At 61.6% G+C, this 17,721-nt stretch overlaps 1 protein-coding gene across 4 annotated transcripts in view; it reads right to left on the bottom strand.

Annotated features, from left to right (window-relative positions):
• KCNT1 (potassium sodium-activated channel subfamily T member 1) overlaps nt 1–17,721 on the bottom strand; it is a 90,730-nt gene that overhangs the window by 32,391 nt on the left and 40,618 nt on the right. For 2 of the 4 annotated variants that reach the window (XM_025359724.1, XM_025359723.1), the window contains exons 3-11: nt 11,312–11,391; nt 10,455–10,554; nt 7,271–7,327; nt 6,275–6,323; nt 4,677–4,736; nt 4,254–4,328; nt 4,103–4,186; nt 3,119–3,213; nt 1,759–1,939 (exon numbers count right to left, since the gene is read on the bottom strand). In XM_025359724.1, coding sequence (XP_025215509.1) covers nt 1,759–1,939; nt 3,119–3,213; nt 4,103–4,186; nt 4,254–4,328; nt 4,677–4,736; nt 6,275–6,323; nt 7,271–7,327; nt 10,455–10,554; nt 11,312–11,391 — 781 coding nt within the window. Of the gene's footprint in view, nt 1–1,758; nt 1,967–3,118; nt 3,214–4,102; nt 4,187–4,253; nt 4,329–4,676; nt 4,737–6,274; nt 6,324–7,270; nt 7,328–9,047; nt 9,127–10,454; nt 10,555–11,311; nt 11,392–17,721 lie in introns of all 4 variants that reach the window. The other 2 variants (XM_025359725.1, XM_025359726.1) reach the window with 2 other exon arrangements.

Consider the following 17,721-nt stretch of genomic DNA (forward strand, 5'->3'; position numbering starts at 1 on the left):
AAAAAAAAAAAAAAAAAAAAAAAAAAAAGAGAATTTGAGGTGAGATTTATGGATTGGGGCAGGAGGGCCGAAGAGGGAAGGCAGAGAATTTGAGGTGAGATTTATGGATGGGGCAAGTGGGCCGAGGAGGGAGTCAGTGTCACTGCACGGAGTGCCCCCCACACCGTGCTCCTGACCTCGCTCCCACCCTCGCTCCCGCCCTTGCCTGGTTATGAAACGTGCAGAGAAAGGAGCAGAGTGCAGGGTGTGGGGGAGCAGGCGTCAGAGGGGAGAACCCAGCTCCATCCCCACCCCACACGGTGGTTCCGGGTGGGTGAAACCCTCCAGGTGAGAGGCGAGCTTTACACTTTTAGAAGAAAATAGGAAGCCAGGAGTATAATCGAGGGAAGAAATGATCTTTTTAGTCAAGACAGAAAAACAGAAACCATAGGGGAAAGATGGGTGAATCAAAGCCAGGCTGCCTGTAATCCCAGCTATTTCTGGGGCTGAGGCGGGAGGATCGCTTGAGCTCAGGAGTTCGAGGCCAGCCTGGGCAACAAAATGAGAGTGAGACCCTATCTCTAATTAAAAAAATAAAAAAAGTCAAGACCATCTGGGAATGGAAGATTCTGTAAGCAAAGTGACAGGAGCGGTGATGGAGCAGGAAGTAATGGGAAAGCCACACACAGCTGGCTTCTTCTAGAACACAGAGACTTGCTCATCAGCAGAAACTGGGGGGCAGACTAAAGAGGAGCGGGCAGCTCACAGGAACGGGACTCGCGGCACTGGGTGGTGGAGTGGCCGACAACCAGGTAGAAGGACGCGCACGCCCCCATCTGAAGTTAGGGGAAAGGAAGCCAGCAGAGGTGGAGAACATGGCCCACGCTGAGGGCCGTACAGCTGGTGCCAGAGCTTTGACTTGGATATAGTGAGGGGAAGAGCCAGGCCTGGCCTGGGCCCACACCTGTGCCATGCCCGCTGCTGTTTAGGGGGAGGGAGCTGGGGCTGAGTCCAGGGTCAGCAGAGGCTCCCTGGACGCACTGCCCTGTCTCCCCGGCAACCCGCAGCCGGCTGGGGGTCTGACTCTCAGAAGGCCCTGGCCACCTCCTTGGGCTCCTCCTCCCACCCAGGCTCCTAGAAAATGTTCCACCACCCACAGGGGCCCCTCCCTCTCCCATCTCCCCGATAGCAGGGGCCTTCCACGGTGGGCTGGGGTGCCTAGAGGAGGTGTCAGAGGCAGTCCAGGCCTGAGCACTCACACCCTGGGCAGCTGCCCTCTCCAGGCCTCCACCGTTCCCGCTGAGGTCTGGCCCCTCCTCTGCTCAGTGGGCAGTGGGCCTCAGCAGCGGTGACAGGGAAGCTGCTGAGGTGGCCCAGGGGGTGTGCTCCTTGAGAGCCTGGCAGCTGCTGCTGCACCTGCCTGTGGATGGGAAATGGGCCGGCTGTCCACCCTGAGCCCTCTCTGCACTCTGCCTGGGGCCTGGGAGGGGCAGGTCACCCTGGCGCTGGAGACCCACCATCTCCCTAGAGGGAAAAGGCCGGCTCACAGGACTCCATCATCACCCACCACGCCGAGCACCACCAGACCCGCCGCAGACCCTCAGTGGGGCGTGCAACGGAGCGGGCACCGCCCGGCTGGCCTCGCTGTCCCCGCCTGGGAGTGGCCCCTGCACTGTGCCATAGCCCCAGCAGCCCTCTCCCTCCGCCGGCGCCCGCCTGTCCCTTTGCTGGTGCCACCCAGTGCCGGTGCCACCCAGTGCTGGTGCCCGGAGGACCCACCTGCAGTGGGAGCACCACGAGGGCCACGCAGATCATGATGACCACCAGCAGCTGCGACGGCCAGATCTTGGGCGTGACGTCGCCGTAGCCCACGGTGGAGAAGGTGACGATGCAGAAGTAGAAGGAGGTCAGGAGGGACAGGTTCTCGCCCGCCCGCTCCAGGTGCTGGATGCCACAGGTCCTGCAACCCCGGGCAGTTAGGGGCGGCCTGGGGCCCAGGAGCTGGGGGGCCGTGGCCCCAGAGATTCTGCCTGCCCACGGGACCCTCACTGCCCAGGAGACTGAGCTGTTCATCACCTGGTCACCGGGTGAGCCCCGCCCTCCTGAGAGTTGGGTGGCGTCAGGCCCTCAGCCCTGCCCATCTGTCCCCCAGGCTCTGCCAGAGCCATCTCCTGCCGGATGCTGGCTGACAATGCAGCTGACCCCTCGGCCACAGCATGGCGGCCTCTGTTCACGGCAAATTCCCCGGAGCCTCCCTGCCTGCCTGATGGCTCTCTCCTAGGCCCCTGGAAAATTCTCTGGGAGCAGGCGATGCAGGGGTGTGTCATCAGTGTGGCCTTGAGTGACGCAGGGGGGGTGGGTCTGGCTCTCCACCCCCATCTCAGAGCCTTGCCCCTTTACCCACCACACTCAGGCCTCTGCCAGGCACAGCCAGACAAGCCACCCAGGCCCGAGGCTGGGAGGTCTAATAGGCAGGGCTGGGGTCACCGCCAGGTCCCAGATGCCATCCCCATGGATGCCCCAATCTGCCCACTGAGCTCTGTGTCTGTCATGAGGGACAGTGAGGGAATGGAGGCGGGAAACACAGGGCACTCTCCCTGCTCCCACAGCACAGTGCTAGCCTGACATCCCTGCCTGGGGACGGGAAGTGGCAACTAGGCCTCGCTGGGAACCAAGACAGAGCAGCAACGCGGAGCCATCAGCAGGAACACAGGCAGATGGGCACAGTGGACACGCTTGGGTGGGCTGGAGGCCCTCGTAGCTCTGGGCGTCCCCACCTTTACCCCGGCTGCCTCCAAACCCTGCTTTCAGCTGGGCCTCAGCCAAGAGACCCCCACCTGGCCCAGGGACCAGTCCCTTTCTCTACATCCACGGCATAGACCAGGAAGCCAGGTCTGGGTATCTCTGGCCTTGGAGGAGCCGGGCTGCAGGGCTGCTGGTGTACTGGGGACGTGGGCTTGGAGCTGCCTCCTGACCTCAGTCCTAGCTGGGTGGTCCGACACCCGCAGCCCAGGCACCGTGGCCTTTTCTGCCCCCTGACTGCTTGGATACAGGCATCTGCATCCCCTAGCCCGGCCCTGCTTGCCTCTCAGGCCCTCCCCAAAGTTCTGGGGTGCTTGCACTGACGGCCGGCACTCACCCCGTGAAAACGAGGCACAGCAGGGTGCAGAAGAGGATGAGGACCTGGTTGAACATGGCCGACTGCGTCCGCAGGATGGCACGGTGGAAGTCGTTCTGTGGAAGGAGCGGTGGCCATCAGCAGGCAGGGACTGTGAACCCCACCAGGAGCCAATGAATAGAAACTAGAAGGCCAATGGAAAGCAGATGGCCCGGCCACACCTGCGTCTCCGCTGAGGCCCACGAGGCAGCCTGTACCTGGCCACACCTGTGTCTCGGCTGAGGCCCACGGAGCAGCCTGCACCTGGCTACACCTGTGTCTCAGCTGAGGCCCACAGAGCAGCCTGCACCCGGCCACACCTGCGTCTCCGCTGAGGCCCACGGAGCAGCCTGCACCTGGGCCCCCCTTCTGCTGTCCTCTCTCAGGACAGGTCCCCATCTTGCCTACGTCCCCGGGGATGAGCTTAAGTCTCAGGTCAGAGGGCTGGTTAGTGTGTATGGCTTGGACCCAGCATGGTAACGCCGCTTTACCACCGGGGCAGGAATGGGGGCTGTGAATCAAGGGGTCTGGCTTGGAGATGGTGGGTGCCTAGGGAACCGGCTGCTGCCATTCCCACGACAGAGACCTTGCTGAGACACTTAGCACAGGGCCTGTCTGTGGCCCCGTGGCCCCGGTTTGCGTGTGGCCTGGTGTTTGTGGCCCTGGTCCTCGTGGCCTGGGTTTGTCACACTCTTCACTTTGTCCCTCCTTCTCCCGCCAGCCATTTAATTTCCAGGGTTAGGAAAAGCTCTGGGATTGAGTTTCTTCCTGAAAAGAGGGCATTCGGGGCTTGGCTTGGATGTTTTCCAGGAGCAGAAACAGAGTTTCTGCTGTCCTGGCCTCCTGGTCCTCTACAGCTCACGCCAGGGCTGGGCGTGACAGGCTACGTCGAACAGTGTCTTCCAGGGCCGGTGAGGCTGAGGGTGGCCCCCCCAGGTCCCAGCTGCATCCCCCGCCCCGGCTTACAATCATGTTTTCCAGCGCGTGCTTGGCCAGCCAGCAGTTCAGAAAGACGGGGATGAACAGGTTCCGCAGCGGCGGCCAGAAGATCTGTGAAGGGGACAGGTCAGGGCTGGGGCTCCAGGGGCCACACTCCTGGCGGCCGGGGCTCACCCACCGTGATGATGAAGGGCAGAGTGTTGATCATCTCCAGGACGAAGGACACGCGGAAGATTTGCTCCCAGATGTTGCCCTGGGGGCCAAACGGGGGGTGTCAGGGGGGGCGATGGAGGGTGGGGGTGGGGCCCGGCAGGGGAGGGGCAGGATGGGGAGAGGGCGAGGAGCCAATCCCTGGAGCCTGGAGGTCGGGGGATGAGGCTGGGAAGTGTGGGGAAATAGGAGAGGGTGGGGGAGGTGGGGGAAGGTGGGAGAGGTGGGGAAGGGGGAAGGTAGGGGACAGTGGGGGGAGGTGGGGGAGGTGGGGAAGGGGGGAGGTAGGGGACGGTGGGGAGGTGGGGGAAGGTGGGGGACGTATGGGAGGTAGGGGAGGTGGGGAAGGGTGGGGACTCCCTGTGAGGTGCCACCCCGGACAGGCACTCACTTTGTAGCTGAGGTAGATGAGAAGCATTGTCTCCAGGAAGCTTATTATGGCCACGATGACCTGGGAGTCAGGAAAGGGAAGGAGCTCTGGAGCAGGCTGGGGCTGCGGCGTAGGCCCTGATCCCACAGGCCTCGGTGGGCAGGTACCACACAAAGCCAGGCGTGTGTCTGGGGGGGCTGCCTTGACCCTCACTCCCATGTCAGGACAGTCTTAGCTGCCAAGGCCTTTGGCTGACCCCCACCAGGGCCAAGGGAAGATGGAGTCTTGAAACCCTGGTCCTCCCGGGTCGCCCACTCTAGGCCCAGGGTGGGATGGAAGGTGCAGTGGGTGAGGCAGGAGACTCAGGAAGACACCAGAGAGCGGCTATTCCCGCTGCCCTGGTGGGGAGGGGATGGAGATGGAGGCTCAGTGGACCTGGTTTTCCCAGTGGAACCCCCTCTCAGCACAGGCATCTACTGACCCCTCTGGAATATGATAGGGGTGGGCACGGGAGACCCTCTCTGGTCTCAGATGGAGACATGGGACCTAGTCATGAACTAGGTCACCCACCCAGGAGTCAGCCAGGGACCTGGCCTGTGCACTCTCCACCCCAGGAAAACAGCAAGGACACAGATGGGTCAGCGGAGGGAGAGATTCAGACAGTGAAGCAGACAGAGGGGGTCCTGAAGCCCTCAGGGATCCCTGGGAAAATTGTATGGAGAGCAGTAGAGCTTGGGTTGGTCCTCAGCACTCACTGAACCTGGGACCCCTGCTTACTGAGCATGGGTTTGTGTTCAGCATTCACTGAGCCTGGGTTCCCTACTTACTGAGCCTGGGTTTGTCCTCAGCATTCACTAAAGTCTGGTTTCTCTGCTTACTGAGCCTGGGTCTGTCCTCAATGCTTACTGAACCTGGGTACCCTGTTTACTGATCCTGGGTTTGTCCTCAGCATTTACTGAGCCTGGGTCAGTAATTGCTTGGTTTGTCCTCAGTGCTCACTGAGCCAGAGTCACCTGTTTACTGAACCTGGCTTTGTCCTCAGCATTCACTGAGCCTGGGTCCCGTGCTTACTGAGCCTGGGACTGTCCTCGGTGCTCACTGAACCTGGGTTTGTCCTCAGCATTTACTGAGCCTGGGTCAGTAAATACTGGGTTTGTCCTCAGTGCTCACTGACCCTGAGTCACCTGTTTACTGAGCCTTGGTTTGTCTTCAGCATTCACTGAGCCTGGTTTCCCTATTTATTGAGCCTGGGTTTGTCCTCAGCATGCACTGAGCCTGGTTTCCCTGCTTACTGAGCCTGGGTCTGTCCTCAGTGCTCACTCAGCCTGGATCCCCTACTTACTAAGCCTGGGTCTGTCCTCAGTGCTCACTGAGCCTGGGTCCCTGTTTACCCATCCTGGGTTTGTCCTCAGTGCTCACTGAGCCAGAGTCACCTGTTTATTGAACCTGGGTTTGTCCCTAGCATTTGCTGAGCCTGGGTCTGTCCTCAGTGCTCACTGAGTCTAGGTCCCCTGCTCACTGAGCCCGGGTTTGTCCTCAGCATTTACTGAGCCTGGGTTGGTCCTCAGTGCTTACTGAGCACCACTCCAGTGGGGAGGAGGGCAGGGTGGGGCACTCACCTGGATCGCCCACAGTGTCATCTTTCTCTCCACCCATAGAATGGGAGCCCTGGGGAGAGAAAGGAGGCAGCACAGTAGGGCACCACAGCCACTAGTGTCCCCCAGCCACCCTGGGGCTGGGGCCATAACCACTGGCCTCCACTGGCCCCAAGTATGTGCTACTCACTGAGGCTGGACCAAAGGAGCCTACCTTGCCTTTAGAGGGGACCGTAAGGAGGAGGGAAGGGAAGGAGAAGGGAAGCAAAGGAGAGAGAGGAGGGAGCAGGACTGCAGCGGGCTGGCCCCCCAGGAAGTGCTTATGAGGCTGGGGCCCATGGCTGAGTTCCCATGGAGCCTTGGCCTGCAGCCCATGACATTGCCAAGGGTACCAAAGCTTCTCCTCTCTGGAAATGACAGGCAACAGCAGCCTGAGTGTCCTGTTTTTTTCACCTGGGTCCCTGGAGCCAGGCTCCCATGAATGTCCCTAAGAGCAGGGAGGTTGGGCTATCTAACTGACAGCCCTCTGGGTTTCCCTGAGCCTCAGTTCCTCGCCTGATGTGGACAGGGGCTCAGGTACTGGGGACACGCCTAGCAGGGTCTGGAGACAGGTCTTAACCTCTGGACCAGGCACCCCGGCTGCCCTGCGGTCACCTCCCACTGCCTGCCCAGGGCAGCCGCCTTCCTTGGCCATAAGACGGTGAACTGGAAGAGAAGCTGCCAACTTACCAGGAGACAGGCTTCCCTGCATCTCTCACTGGGCTCAGGAAGAGTGTGTGGAGGCTGTGGAACTGGCTGGGAACTCATGATTCTCAAACTGCTCCTCTTGAAGGAGACATTCCTAGCATTGACCATGCCAGGCCCAAGGGCACATGTGTTCTGGGGAACCTGGGTGGCTGCTGGGCTGAGGCTGGGCATTGTCCCTCAGGGACCAGGCAGTGTGAGCCTCTGGCCATCCCACCCAACCCTGGTCCCAAGCCTCTGAGCACCTGGCTATTGGGAGCTGGAGTGTGGACTCACCAGTTGATCTCGGAGGACGAGTCATTGAAGGAGTAGTTCTGCTTTGGGCAGCCCCAGCTGTGGAGAGACACAGCGCTGGCCTGGCCTCGGCCCCTCCAGCACCACTGCAAGGACTTGCTGCCCGAGGGGTGCCACAGGCTTGGGTTCATGGGGGCCTCCTACTCACCCACCCAGGGCTACCCCCCACATCCTGGAAGGGTCTGAGCTCCCACATCTGGGAGACAAGGCAGTCTAACCCCTCCCCACCCACTGCAGAGATCCTGGAGGAGGGCCTCTAACTGAGGAAGGCTGGGGTGGCCTCTGCTCAGCCCAGCAGGCAGACAGCAAGGGTACATCCCACATCTGCGGGATTGGGGGTAGCCCTGACCCAACAGTAACACACTGGTTCTGCCTGTGTTGACAACAGGCTCCCAGGGAGGGGCACTGCATGGCCAGAGAGAGCACATGGGAACACTCAGGGCCTCCCCAAGGCCAGAGCTGCCTTGAACAAGGCTGGACAGTGCTCAAGAGACAGGGAGAGGAAGCTCCTATCCCTAGGTGCTGACTCCAAGAGGCACATCCCTAAGCTGCTTCTCAGGACAAGCGACCCGCAAGCCGCATGGAACCAGCTGCTGCGACAGTGACCAGGGCGTGGCCAACACGTTAGTTTTGTCCCAGACCATCACCAATGCCAGCGTCACTGACCAAGGAGACCTCACTGCTCACAAGGCCCCTGGCGATGGCCAGCTCCTTTTGTCTTTTCTTTCAACTGACCCACTTTCCCCTGATTTTTAATGGGCTTGTTGCAAACTCAATGCCCACAAAAGTATCTGGACATCCATCTATCATCCATCACTCATCCATCTTTCCACTCACTCATCCATCCACCCACCCCTCCAGTCATCCACTCACTGTCTATCCATCCACTCATCCATCTACTCATCTGTCCATCCATCCATCCATCTGCTCATCTCTCCATCCATTCACTCATCCCTCCACCCATCCACTCATTCCTCCACCCATTCACTCATCCTTCCATCCAACATCCATCCCTCCACCCATCCACTCATCCATCCATCCATCATCATCCACCCATCCACTCATCCCTCCATCCATCCATCATCCACCCATCCACTCATCCCTCCATCCATCTACTCCATCCATCCATCCATCCATCCATCCATCCATCCATCCATCATCCACCCATCCATCCACCCATCCATCCATCCATTATCCACCCATCCACTCATCCCTCCATCCACTCCATCCATCCATCCATCCATCCATCACCCACCCATCTTCCCACCCCCGTCCACGTCCTGGACGCTGTGCTAGGGCAAGAGCATTGGTGATGGTCTGGGACAAAACTAGCATGTTGGCCATGCCCTGGTCACTGTCACAGCAGCTGGTTCCAGGTGACTTGGGGGTCGCTTGTCCTCAGAAGCAGCTTAGGGATGTGTCTCTTGGAGTCAGCACCTAGGGATAGGAGCTTCCTCTCCCTGTCTCTTGAGCACTGTCCAGCCTTGTTCAAGGCAGCTCTGGCCTTGGGGAGGCCCTGAGTGTTCCCATGTGCTCTCTCTGGCCATGTAGTGCCCCTCCCTGGGAGCCTGTTGTCAACACAGGCAGAACCAGTGTGTTGCTGTTGAGTCGGGGCTAACCCCAATCCCGCAGATGTGGGATGTACCCTCGCTGTCTGCCCTATGTTATGTTCATGGGCAGTGAACATAAGAGACTTGGGCCCTGTGGGGAGGTGAAACCAGAAGCCCTGGGGCCCCTGGGACTTGGGGTGGGGGGTGACCCAGGAAAGTAGCTTGAGAGTCAGTTAGGGCCCAGTTCTCCTTCTCAAACTATCCTAGTGGGTTCTGCCCTCTTCCGACCTAGACAAAGACAGAAGGTTGGTTCTTAGGAGAGGGTAAGTCTCTGGCCTGGGGATGCCAGGCCCCCCGTGATGGGGTAACAGGTGAAAAGGGGATTGAGCAAAAGTTCACATGCACACCTTTAGGCCCCAGAAGCCAGGCTCCCGGCAGTCAGGCCTTCCTCTCCAAGGAAGAACCTGCTCTGCACAGCCAGAGAGGGGACCAGCATCCTGGCAGGGTTCACCCCGATGGCTGGATGGTGTCAACCACACCACACATGTGGCTGCAGAGCCCCTCGGCGCCTGAGCACTCTTATGCATAAACAGCACCAGACATTTGAGGTGATTACGGGTATGAAAAAATCAGGGCCCAATGTGAGCTCGGGAGAAACGGGCCCAGCAGATGGGGAAACTGTAAAACAGGAAAGGACTGGAGATGCCATCCTCGGAAGGACATTCAGAGGAAGGATTTCTGGAAACCAGGAAGCAGGACAGAACAAGTGAATGAGTGAACGAGGGAACGAGGCAGGAGAGGGGACAGAAGAAACAGGACACAGAGCACAGCATCCAAGTGCCAGGGAGCCAGAGCGAGAGGACTGGGGTTAGGGGCTGGTCCCCAAAGACATGACTCAGGACAATCCGGCACTGAGGGCCGCAGGGCCCTGCTGATGTCCCCTGGGACCCACACAGAGGGAGCAGGAGTCACCAAGGCGCCCTGGGCATAGAGTAGGTCCCAGCAGCTGCCACTTCTCGAAGCAGCAACAGCAGAAGGAGACAGAACAGGACTCAGAGAGAGCAAGTTCCCACGCACCCTCATGGTGGCTGCTGCGAGGCTGGTGAGGACCTGACGGTGCACACGGCTGCCGGAGCACCTCTCCCGGAAGTCCCTGGAGCATTGGCCCCAGGACGATGGGCCCCGGGAAGGGGACTCCTTGGGACCCAGGAGGGTAGAAGACACCCCCAGAAATAGCTAGGGCTTTCCCCGGGGGGCTGGGCGCCCCCTTCCCTGACCTGCAGAAGCTCAAGTGAGCACGAAGACACTTGTAGGGGCAGGGAGGGCTTCCTAGATGCTCCGGCCTTTCCGTGGACCTCTGGGGTCCACTAGCAGCTAAGGGCACAGCTGGAAGTCTACGACGGGGACCCTTCTCCCTACGCTGAGCCGCCTGCGGGAGCCTGGGCACTGAGTCCTTGGCTTTTTCCATCCTGGGACAGGCTCTGGAGAAGGAAGGACTCCCCAAGGCCCCGGGCACAGGAGCTCCCTCAGGGACGCCATCAGCCTCTGTAATGGCCCAGCAGGAAAGCTCAGCCCTGGGACCCACGACCCCTTGCCCAGCCGCGCAGGTGGCCCACCATCCGATGCCCAGGGCCGGGTCGTCAAGCAGGACGCGCACGATGTAGAGCAGGCAGGTGAGGAGCTTCAGGGAGAAGTTGAACAGCCGGATCCTTAGGCCTGCGGGGAGGGCAGCGGCCTCAGGGCTCTGACCCAGCCCTGGGCTTCGGGGAGCAGGGCTTGCACCGGGGTCTGGCTGGGCTCTCTGGATGGCCCCAGCTGGGCTCCCCTCCCACACCCAGCTGCACCCAGAGCCCTGTGTGCCCTGCGTTGCTTGGGGGCCGGTGGTCCCAGGTCAGCCTCCGAGAGGCTCCGTCCCTGGCCCCACCTTACAGCACGTGGGGTGCAGGGGATTTCTAGAGGCCACTCCACTTCTTGGGGGTCAGGATGAGGATTGGGGAGCAGGCAGGTGAATGTGGAGCCCCTGGGAAAACCCTCAAGTCCTCACCCTGCATCCCTTGAGGGGCCATGAGGCCAAGCTCTGGCTGGGAACGGGGCAGGGAGCTGTTGGGGAGGGTGGGGCTGTATGGAGCGGTGGGAGGCAGGGCGTGTCCACAGGGGAGACCTTGCGGGCACCTGTGGATGGTCCTGCCCCACCCAGCCCGGTGTCCAGCAGGCAGGGCAGTGTCCCCATGGGTCCCGCTAGAGAGGCCCTGGTTTCAGACAGTGTGAAGCTAAGAGGGGGCGACCCAGTGCCCCACTCACCATGCACCCCCACCCCTACCCTGCTTCCAAATCCCCCTGCAGCACTCAGGCGGCTTCCACCCCATGGACTCTTCCCTGAGCTCACAGCCCCAGCCTTTGCCATTGCCAGCCTTGCTCCCAGCGCCCTCAACACCTCCCTGCCTGGGAGTGGCCCTCCAGGCACCCCACTCACTCGATCTTTGGTTTTTGATGAAGAACAGCTTGAGCCGCTCCTTGAAGGTGTTCTCATTGACGTAGAACTCCACCTGGACCCTGGAGGGGCAGAGAGGGGCGTGGGGGCTCAGGACCAGTGGGGGCTCAGGCTGGGGACACGCCGGAAGCCCCAGTCCGACTGACTGCTTCCAACTTTCCAACTGCAGGAGTTGAGAAGACCGATGGGGCCCAGCAGGGCCACTGCCTCCATCTCAGACCTGGGAGGGCCCTGGTGTCCGTCACACCCAGCAGACAGCTGACCCAGCCTCAGCTCCTCTCAAGATTCCTCCCTGCACCCCTGGGCACTCACTGCTGTGAATCTGGGCCCTCCAGGCTGCCCTGTTGGGGCTCAAGGTGCGGCACCCACTCCACACACCCTCGCCCAAGCCTCCGTGGGTACAGGGCAGCTGCCAGGAGGTAAAGTTGCCCATATGGCCCTGGGCATGGTGCTCAGGACACCGCGAGTGCTGAGAGCACACCGGAGGACCTGCGTCAGACAGGACGTCCACAGCTGATGGTCCGCTGCTCTGTCTGGAGGCCGCTGGTGGCTGTGCTCCACGGCTCTGGGCCACTGCAGCCTCAAGGGCTGTCGGGGAAGATGGGCTAGTGGGAAGTGGTCATCCCTGCACCCAGCCCGCAGGCCAGCCGTGGGCCCTCTCCAGCCAGGGCTGCTCCCCTTCCCTCAGGCTCACTTATTGCTCCAGCCACCAGTTCCCAGACACCCCTCAACCCCCATGCTCATGGGGCCTGTCACCTAGCCCGCTGGCCTCCAGGTCCTGAGAAGAGACCACAGTGTGCCAGTCGCCGAGGGTGGCAGGTGGGGTGAGGTGGAGTGGGGAGATTGTGTGGTTCACCCACTGTGGCCACCACCTCCATGACCCAGGCTGGCCACCAAGAGTAGGATGGAGCCTGGGGGTGGATGGCTGCTGCCCCCACTGCCCCAGCCTTGGACACAGGGCCTCCTGTGCCCGGCTGTGCCGGGATGCAGGCCAGGCTGGGCCAGGGTTTAATGTTCCCCTGAGATGAAAACTCCAATGCTGCCAGCCTGCAGGACAGACAGGAGTGAGACCCGGAGCCAGGGTTCCTGCAGCAGGCGCGGCCATTTCTGGGAAGGTGGAGCACGTGTCCCACTAAACGGCCTGTGCCCCGGGGTGCTGGGCTGTCCTCCATGGGACCCTCGACTGCTCCCAGCTATGGCCACTGTGACCTCCATGATGTCTACTCCTATCACTCGGCTGTCTTAGCCCTCAGAGGCTGCCTCTGGTGCCTGGCCTTGCTCCCTGGGGTCAAAGAGAGGTGCCCTGCCTCCCTCAGGGATGGTATGGGGGCAGAACACGCAGTCCAGGTGAGCTCCTCAGCATGGGCCCCCTGCCCAGTGCAGTGCGAGGGCCACAACACAGTAGGGCAGACAGACAGGGGAGCCCAGAGGAAGACTTGTGCTGCCTGGAAGAATCCTGGAGGGCTGCGTGGAGGAGGCAGCGTTCAAGCAGAGGTCCCAGGGCAGCTGTCCAGAGGTGGGGGGAGGTACGCACCAGCCCAACCCCTGTTCCTGCCTCAACCCCTTCCTTGTGACCGTCCACCAGGGCAGCAGGCTGTGACACTCAGTGGGCGGGCTGTGAGCCTCACCTCCCCTCCGAGCAGGCACTGGCTCCCATCAATCGAATCTGAGAATTTGATGTCACTGCCTGGCCCGGGGCTGGTGACCCCAGCATCTCCAAAAGTGATTAAAATATTTGGTGTTTCCCAAAGCTCACAACACTCAGGGTAAGTGATGTGGACCAGGTGTGTGCAGCAGCCTTCGTGGTGGGGCTGCTGTGGGGTGGGCAGGAGGGGCCTTGGTGGAGTCCCAGCACCTGCCTTGATCTGCCCCAGTGGCCACAGTGGCCTCTGCTGGTTACAGAGCTCAAGAAGGGGCCAGAGGCCGGTCGCAGATGCCTGTAATCCCAGGACCTTGGGAGGCAGAGGTGAGAGGATCGCTTGAGGCCAGGAGTTTGAGACCAGCCTAGGCAACATAGCAAGACCCCCGTCTCTATGAAAAGTAGCCAGGCATGGTGGCACGCGCCTGTAGTCCCAGCTTCTCAGGAGGCTGAAGTAGGAGAATCGTTTGAACTTAGGAGTTTGAGGCTAAAGTGAGCCATCAACACGCCACTGCACCCTAGCCTAGGTGACAGAGCGAGGCCCTGTCTCAAAAATGAATAATAAATAAATAAATGAAATAAAGAAGGGCCAGGGCCTGGGAAGAGGAGTGTGGCTCTGGGTGCCCTTGTCCCATGCTGAAAAAGAGACTCAGGCCAAGTCCTGGGGCAGGTTGGTCACCCCACCTGGCACACTTGGGGCTTCTGGAGCCAGGCGGTGGGACAAGCCTCCCACAGACCAGTGGGGTCTGAACCCGGTGCTAATCGGGGGTCAGTCTGCCCCCAGAGTGCCCCATCATGCCCTGGAACGCCTCAGCGCAGACAGCTCTGCTCGGTCCCCCAGTCCCTCCTCCTGCCCCACGCCTCTCATCTGTGTGCCTGGAGCTCTGGCTGGGGAGGGCCCTCGCTGCATGAGGGTCTCTTTGGGGGGCTTGTCCACTGTCTTTCTCTCTGAATGAGAGGCTCAGACACGACGCTGTAGGTCCAGGCTGTGCTGGGCCTGGTCTGGCCATGTCAGTGGGGAGGCAGAGCTGAGGGGGGAGCTGCCCCTGGGGGCTGAGCCCAGGGTTTCCTAAGGCCCTCCTCCCCTCACTGCCAGGGGTACCCAGGGACCACCGGGTCCTAAAAGCATGGAGCTTAGGAACCCACCCTGCCCGCCTCCCCGCCACTGTCCTGCCCTCCACGGCAAAAGCCTCAATGCGGGGGATCTGCCCACCTCACTTGCCCCTACTGCCTCCTACCCTCTCCTGTCCGGCAGGGAGCCTCACCATGCCCTTCATGGTGACCAGGCCCCAGAATCTCCCCTCCTCCCCGGGCCTCTCAGCACAGCCTCCCAGAACTCTGGTTTTCTCCTCTCCGCTCCGTTCTCCTTGGGGGACCCCAGGGCTGGCCACAGGTACCTCTCCCCCACCCAGCCCAGGAATTAAGTACCACGCAGGGGTGACTTCCCAACTGGCTCTGCTGGCAGCTGTCCAGTCCCACTCTACCCTCTGGCATCCACCCCCCGCCCCACCCAGGCAGAAATCTCCATTCCTGATGGCACCAGGCCAGCTACCCCCCACCGCCCTCAGGCTCCTGTACCCTCCTCTCCCCTAGATCAGAGCCATCAGCAGGTCCCGCAGCTCTGCTCTCAGAATGTTTCTCCCTCTGACCTCCCTCCAGGCCTGGGGCTCCTGCCTGACCACTCCTCCTAGGCGGGGGTGCCCAGCTCCACCCTGACCATCGTCCCACACTCCGCTTCAAGGCAACACCCAGTCAGCTCCATCTCTCCAGCCAGCTCTGGCCACACCCCCAGCCCTCCAGTGGTCATGGTCCTCCCAGGAGCTCCTGCTCCTCCCTTTACCTCCCCATGGACCTGGGGCAGCTGGGACTCTGGGCCTTGGGCCTCTGCAACTGCCTGCCAAGACCACGAAGCCAGTGCGTCCCACTGGGCTCCTGTTGGCCTGCACAGCCAGGAAACAGAGAAATGCAACCCTGCCCATTGCCAGGGCCTCACTGGTTTCTGGACAGCCAAGTTCCTCCCCAGATACAGTGGGGTTGGGGACTGCTGAGCTGGGACTAGTCATGCCCCCAACAGCTTCTCTTTGAGGCCTCTGGGTCTCCTCCTGGCACTCCGGAAACAGAGCACTGAGCTCTTTAGGGAAACAGCCCAGCCAGACCCTGGTCCCCTCACCCAGGGGCCGTGGGCCCCAATCTGGGCAGCCCCCCACGGTGCTCAGCGGGGAGTGCCCACCCGCACGGAAGGCACCCTCCACGTGGAGCCAGAGAAACGCTGGGGCCTGGCAGGCCTGTTCCCTGAGAAACCGGAGCCTGCAATGCCAGAGAAATTAATGAAGCCTCCTCTGCTTTTAATTTTTAATGAACTGTGGCCGCCCACTTCTCCTAGCACCACCACAAAAAGGAGATAAAAACCATCCATTTTCCCCTGAAGTGTATTTCGGGTGACTGGTGTGATCTGTCTTAACGAATCACCCCACGGCACCTGGGGAGGGAGCCTGTGGCTGCAGAGGCCTGGCTGGGGTCAGCTCCAGGCCGACCCGGCTGGTGTAGACCCGCCTGGTGGTTCCAGCCAGAGTGGCCCAAGCTTCCCTGCTGCGCCAGAGGTTCATGGACACTGGTAGCCTGGAGGGTTCTGCTAGTTCCTCAGAGTCATAGCATGCTCCTGGCCTGGCAGCCAGAGGCCCAGGGCTGAGACCCAGTGAGCCCTCTGAGGCTACACAGGCCCTGCCGCTCCTCTGCCCGGCCGTTCCCCTCCACCTGCCAGCGCCTGGGCCTCCTCCCTGGGGAAGGGGAACCAGGACAGGCACCAACTCCTGGGGCGTCCCGAGGACAGCGGACAGGTGGAGGAGCTCCGCCTGCGGTGAGAGAGAAACAATGGCCTCTGTGTCCCAGGCTTCTCCTGGGACGACGCCCTTGCTCGGAGGCTCCAGGCACCAGAGTGCCCCGGTGCTCATCTGGGGGCCAGCGCCCGTCTGCTCAAACCATCAGGACCCACGTCAGCCGGAAGAGACAGTGCAGGCCTTTGACTCACTGTGGGTCCCAGGCTATGAAGACACAAGGGTGGACCACAGGCAGAGGCGGGACCCCTGGTGGAGCCACACTCTCCGCTTCCTGTCAGGTCCCGGCCTGTGGGAAAGCAGGGACCTGCTCATGGCAAGTTGCTCCTGGGAGCCGGGCATGGGCTCGGTGGAGCGCCCCGAGAGGTGGGAGATGACCGAGAACTCCCATGGGGAGCCGCCCTCAGGGCTGGGAAGAACCTGCCTACGAATGTGGGCTCCCAGGCCAATGGGCAAGCACAGGGTACAATAATCTACTTCCTGCGTCCATTCTCATCCACTCATCAGTTCACTCATTTGTTCACCAGGCAGATAGCATGCGAGCGCTCACGGCAGCATCTGTGTGGGAACATCGCCGTTCCCAAGCAGAGTCCACACCTGGCACTGCTGGACCCCCGGCCGCAGGTCCCAACCCCCACCCTGGGAGGCGGGCTCAGGGGCGCAGCACCACAGGGGGCTGGGCCCGTCTGACCTCTGCCAGTCTGTATTTCGGCTGGTGGGGAGGACGGGGCACACCAGGGACCACCACTGCCCACAGCCTACAGCCCAGCAACAAGGCACACGGCCGGTGGGACTCACGGGCACGCGCAGGCAGGCCTGGCCAGGGGGTCCCAGACGCAGCAGGGAGCCTCAGACAGTCCCTTGTGCACTCCCTGGGGTGAGGCCATGGTCCCTGAGGAATCCACAGGCCAAACCCTGGCCCTGGCCCTAGGAGAGCCGTCAGCGGCACTGGCCTGTGGCGAATAGCCTGTCCCTGGCACCGTGAGGACAGGGCAGCTCCCGGTCAGCTGAGGCCCACTGCAGCCCCCGAGGCTCCCCGAGGCCCGCACTTGCCCCAATCACTCAGCAGGTCAGAGGCAGTGCTGGGCCTGGGTCCTTAGGGCTCCCCGTAGGGGCAGCAGGGGAGTCTGTCCCCAGGTGGTGGCTCCGCCCCAGTTTGGCATGGCTGGTGTTGAGCCAGGCCTGGGCCCCGTGTGCACCCATGCCCACTGCCTGCCGGTGCCCGGGGGCTCACAGCACTGCTCTGCCTGAGGAGGCCCTTGTGCTACAAAGGGGATCTCACAGTGCCCACCCCCACAGCAAAGCAGGACCCTCTGAGGCAAGTGCCGGCTGCCCTGTGACAAAGGAGGCCGGGTGGAAACGCTTCTCCCTGCTGACCGGCAGGCCAGCTGCAGGCTAGGGGACTGGCCTTCCAGGGATTCTTGGCAGGTAGCCCTGCACAGATGGCCATGCCGGGAAGCTCCACACTAGCTCCAGGCTGCCAGGCACACACCTCGGGGCCCACCATAGCCCTGCACTCACATGGGGCCGAGGTCTGAGCTGCCTCTCTCTGTCAGTGGCTGGGTGCCGGCTGGCTCTTAGGCAGGTGCCTGGGAGCTCCACGCAGGCCTCTGCCCCCGGCACCAGGCAGGCAGGAAGAAAGGGCAGGCTTCAGGCCCACTGCCAACCCTGGGGCCAGCTATTCTGAGCCTGGACAGAGCATCTGACACGCCCAAGGGCCCAGAAAGGGCAGACACATGGCTCCGTCCCCCTGGGATCCCTGTTTTGACACCCTTGGGCCTCTGGGGCCCCCCATGGCTTGGCCAGGGGCCCAGGTGAGGCTGACTCAGGGTTGAAGGGTGAGTCCAGCTGGGCCTCCAAGGGTCCAGGAACATCTGCTGTGTCCAGACAGTGCCACAGGGCACACACTATAGCCTCGG

Source organism: Theropithecus gelada, chromosome 15, assembly GCF_003255815.1.
Source record: "Theropithecus gelada isolate Dixy chromosome 15, Tgel_1.0, whole genome shotgun sequence".
Classification (NCBI taxonomy): domain Eukaryota; kingdom Metazoa; phylum Chordata; class Mammalia; order Primates; family Cercopithecidae; genus Theropithecus; species Theropithecus gelada.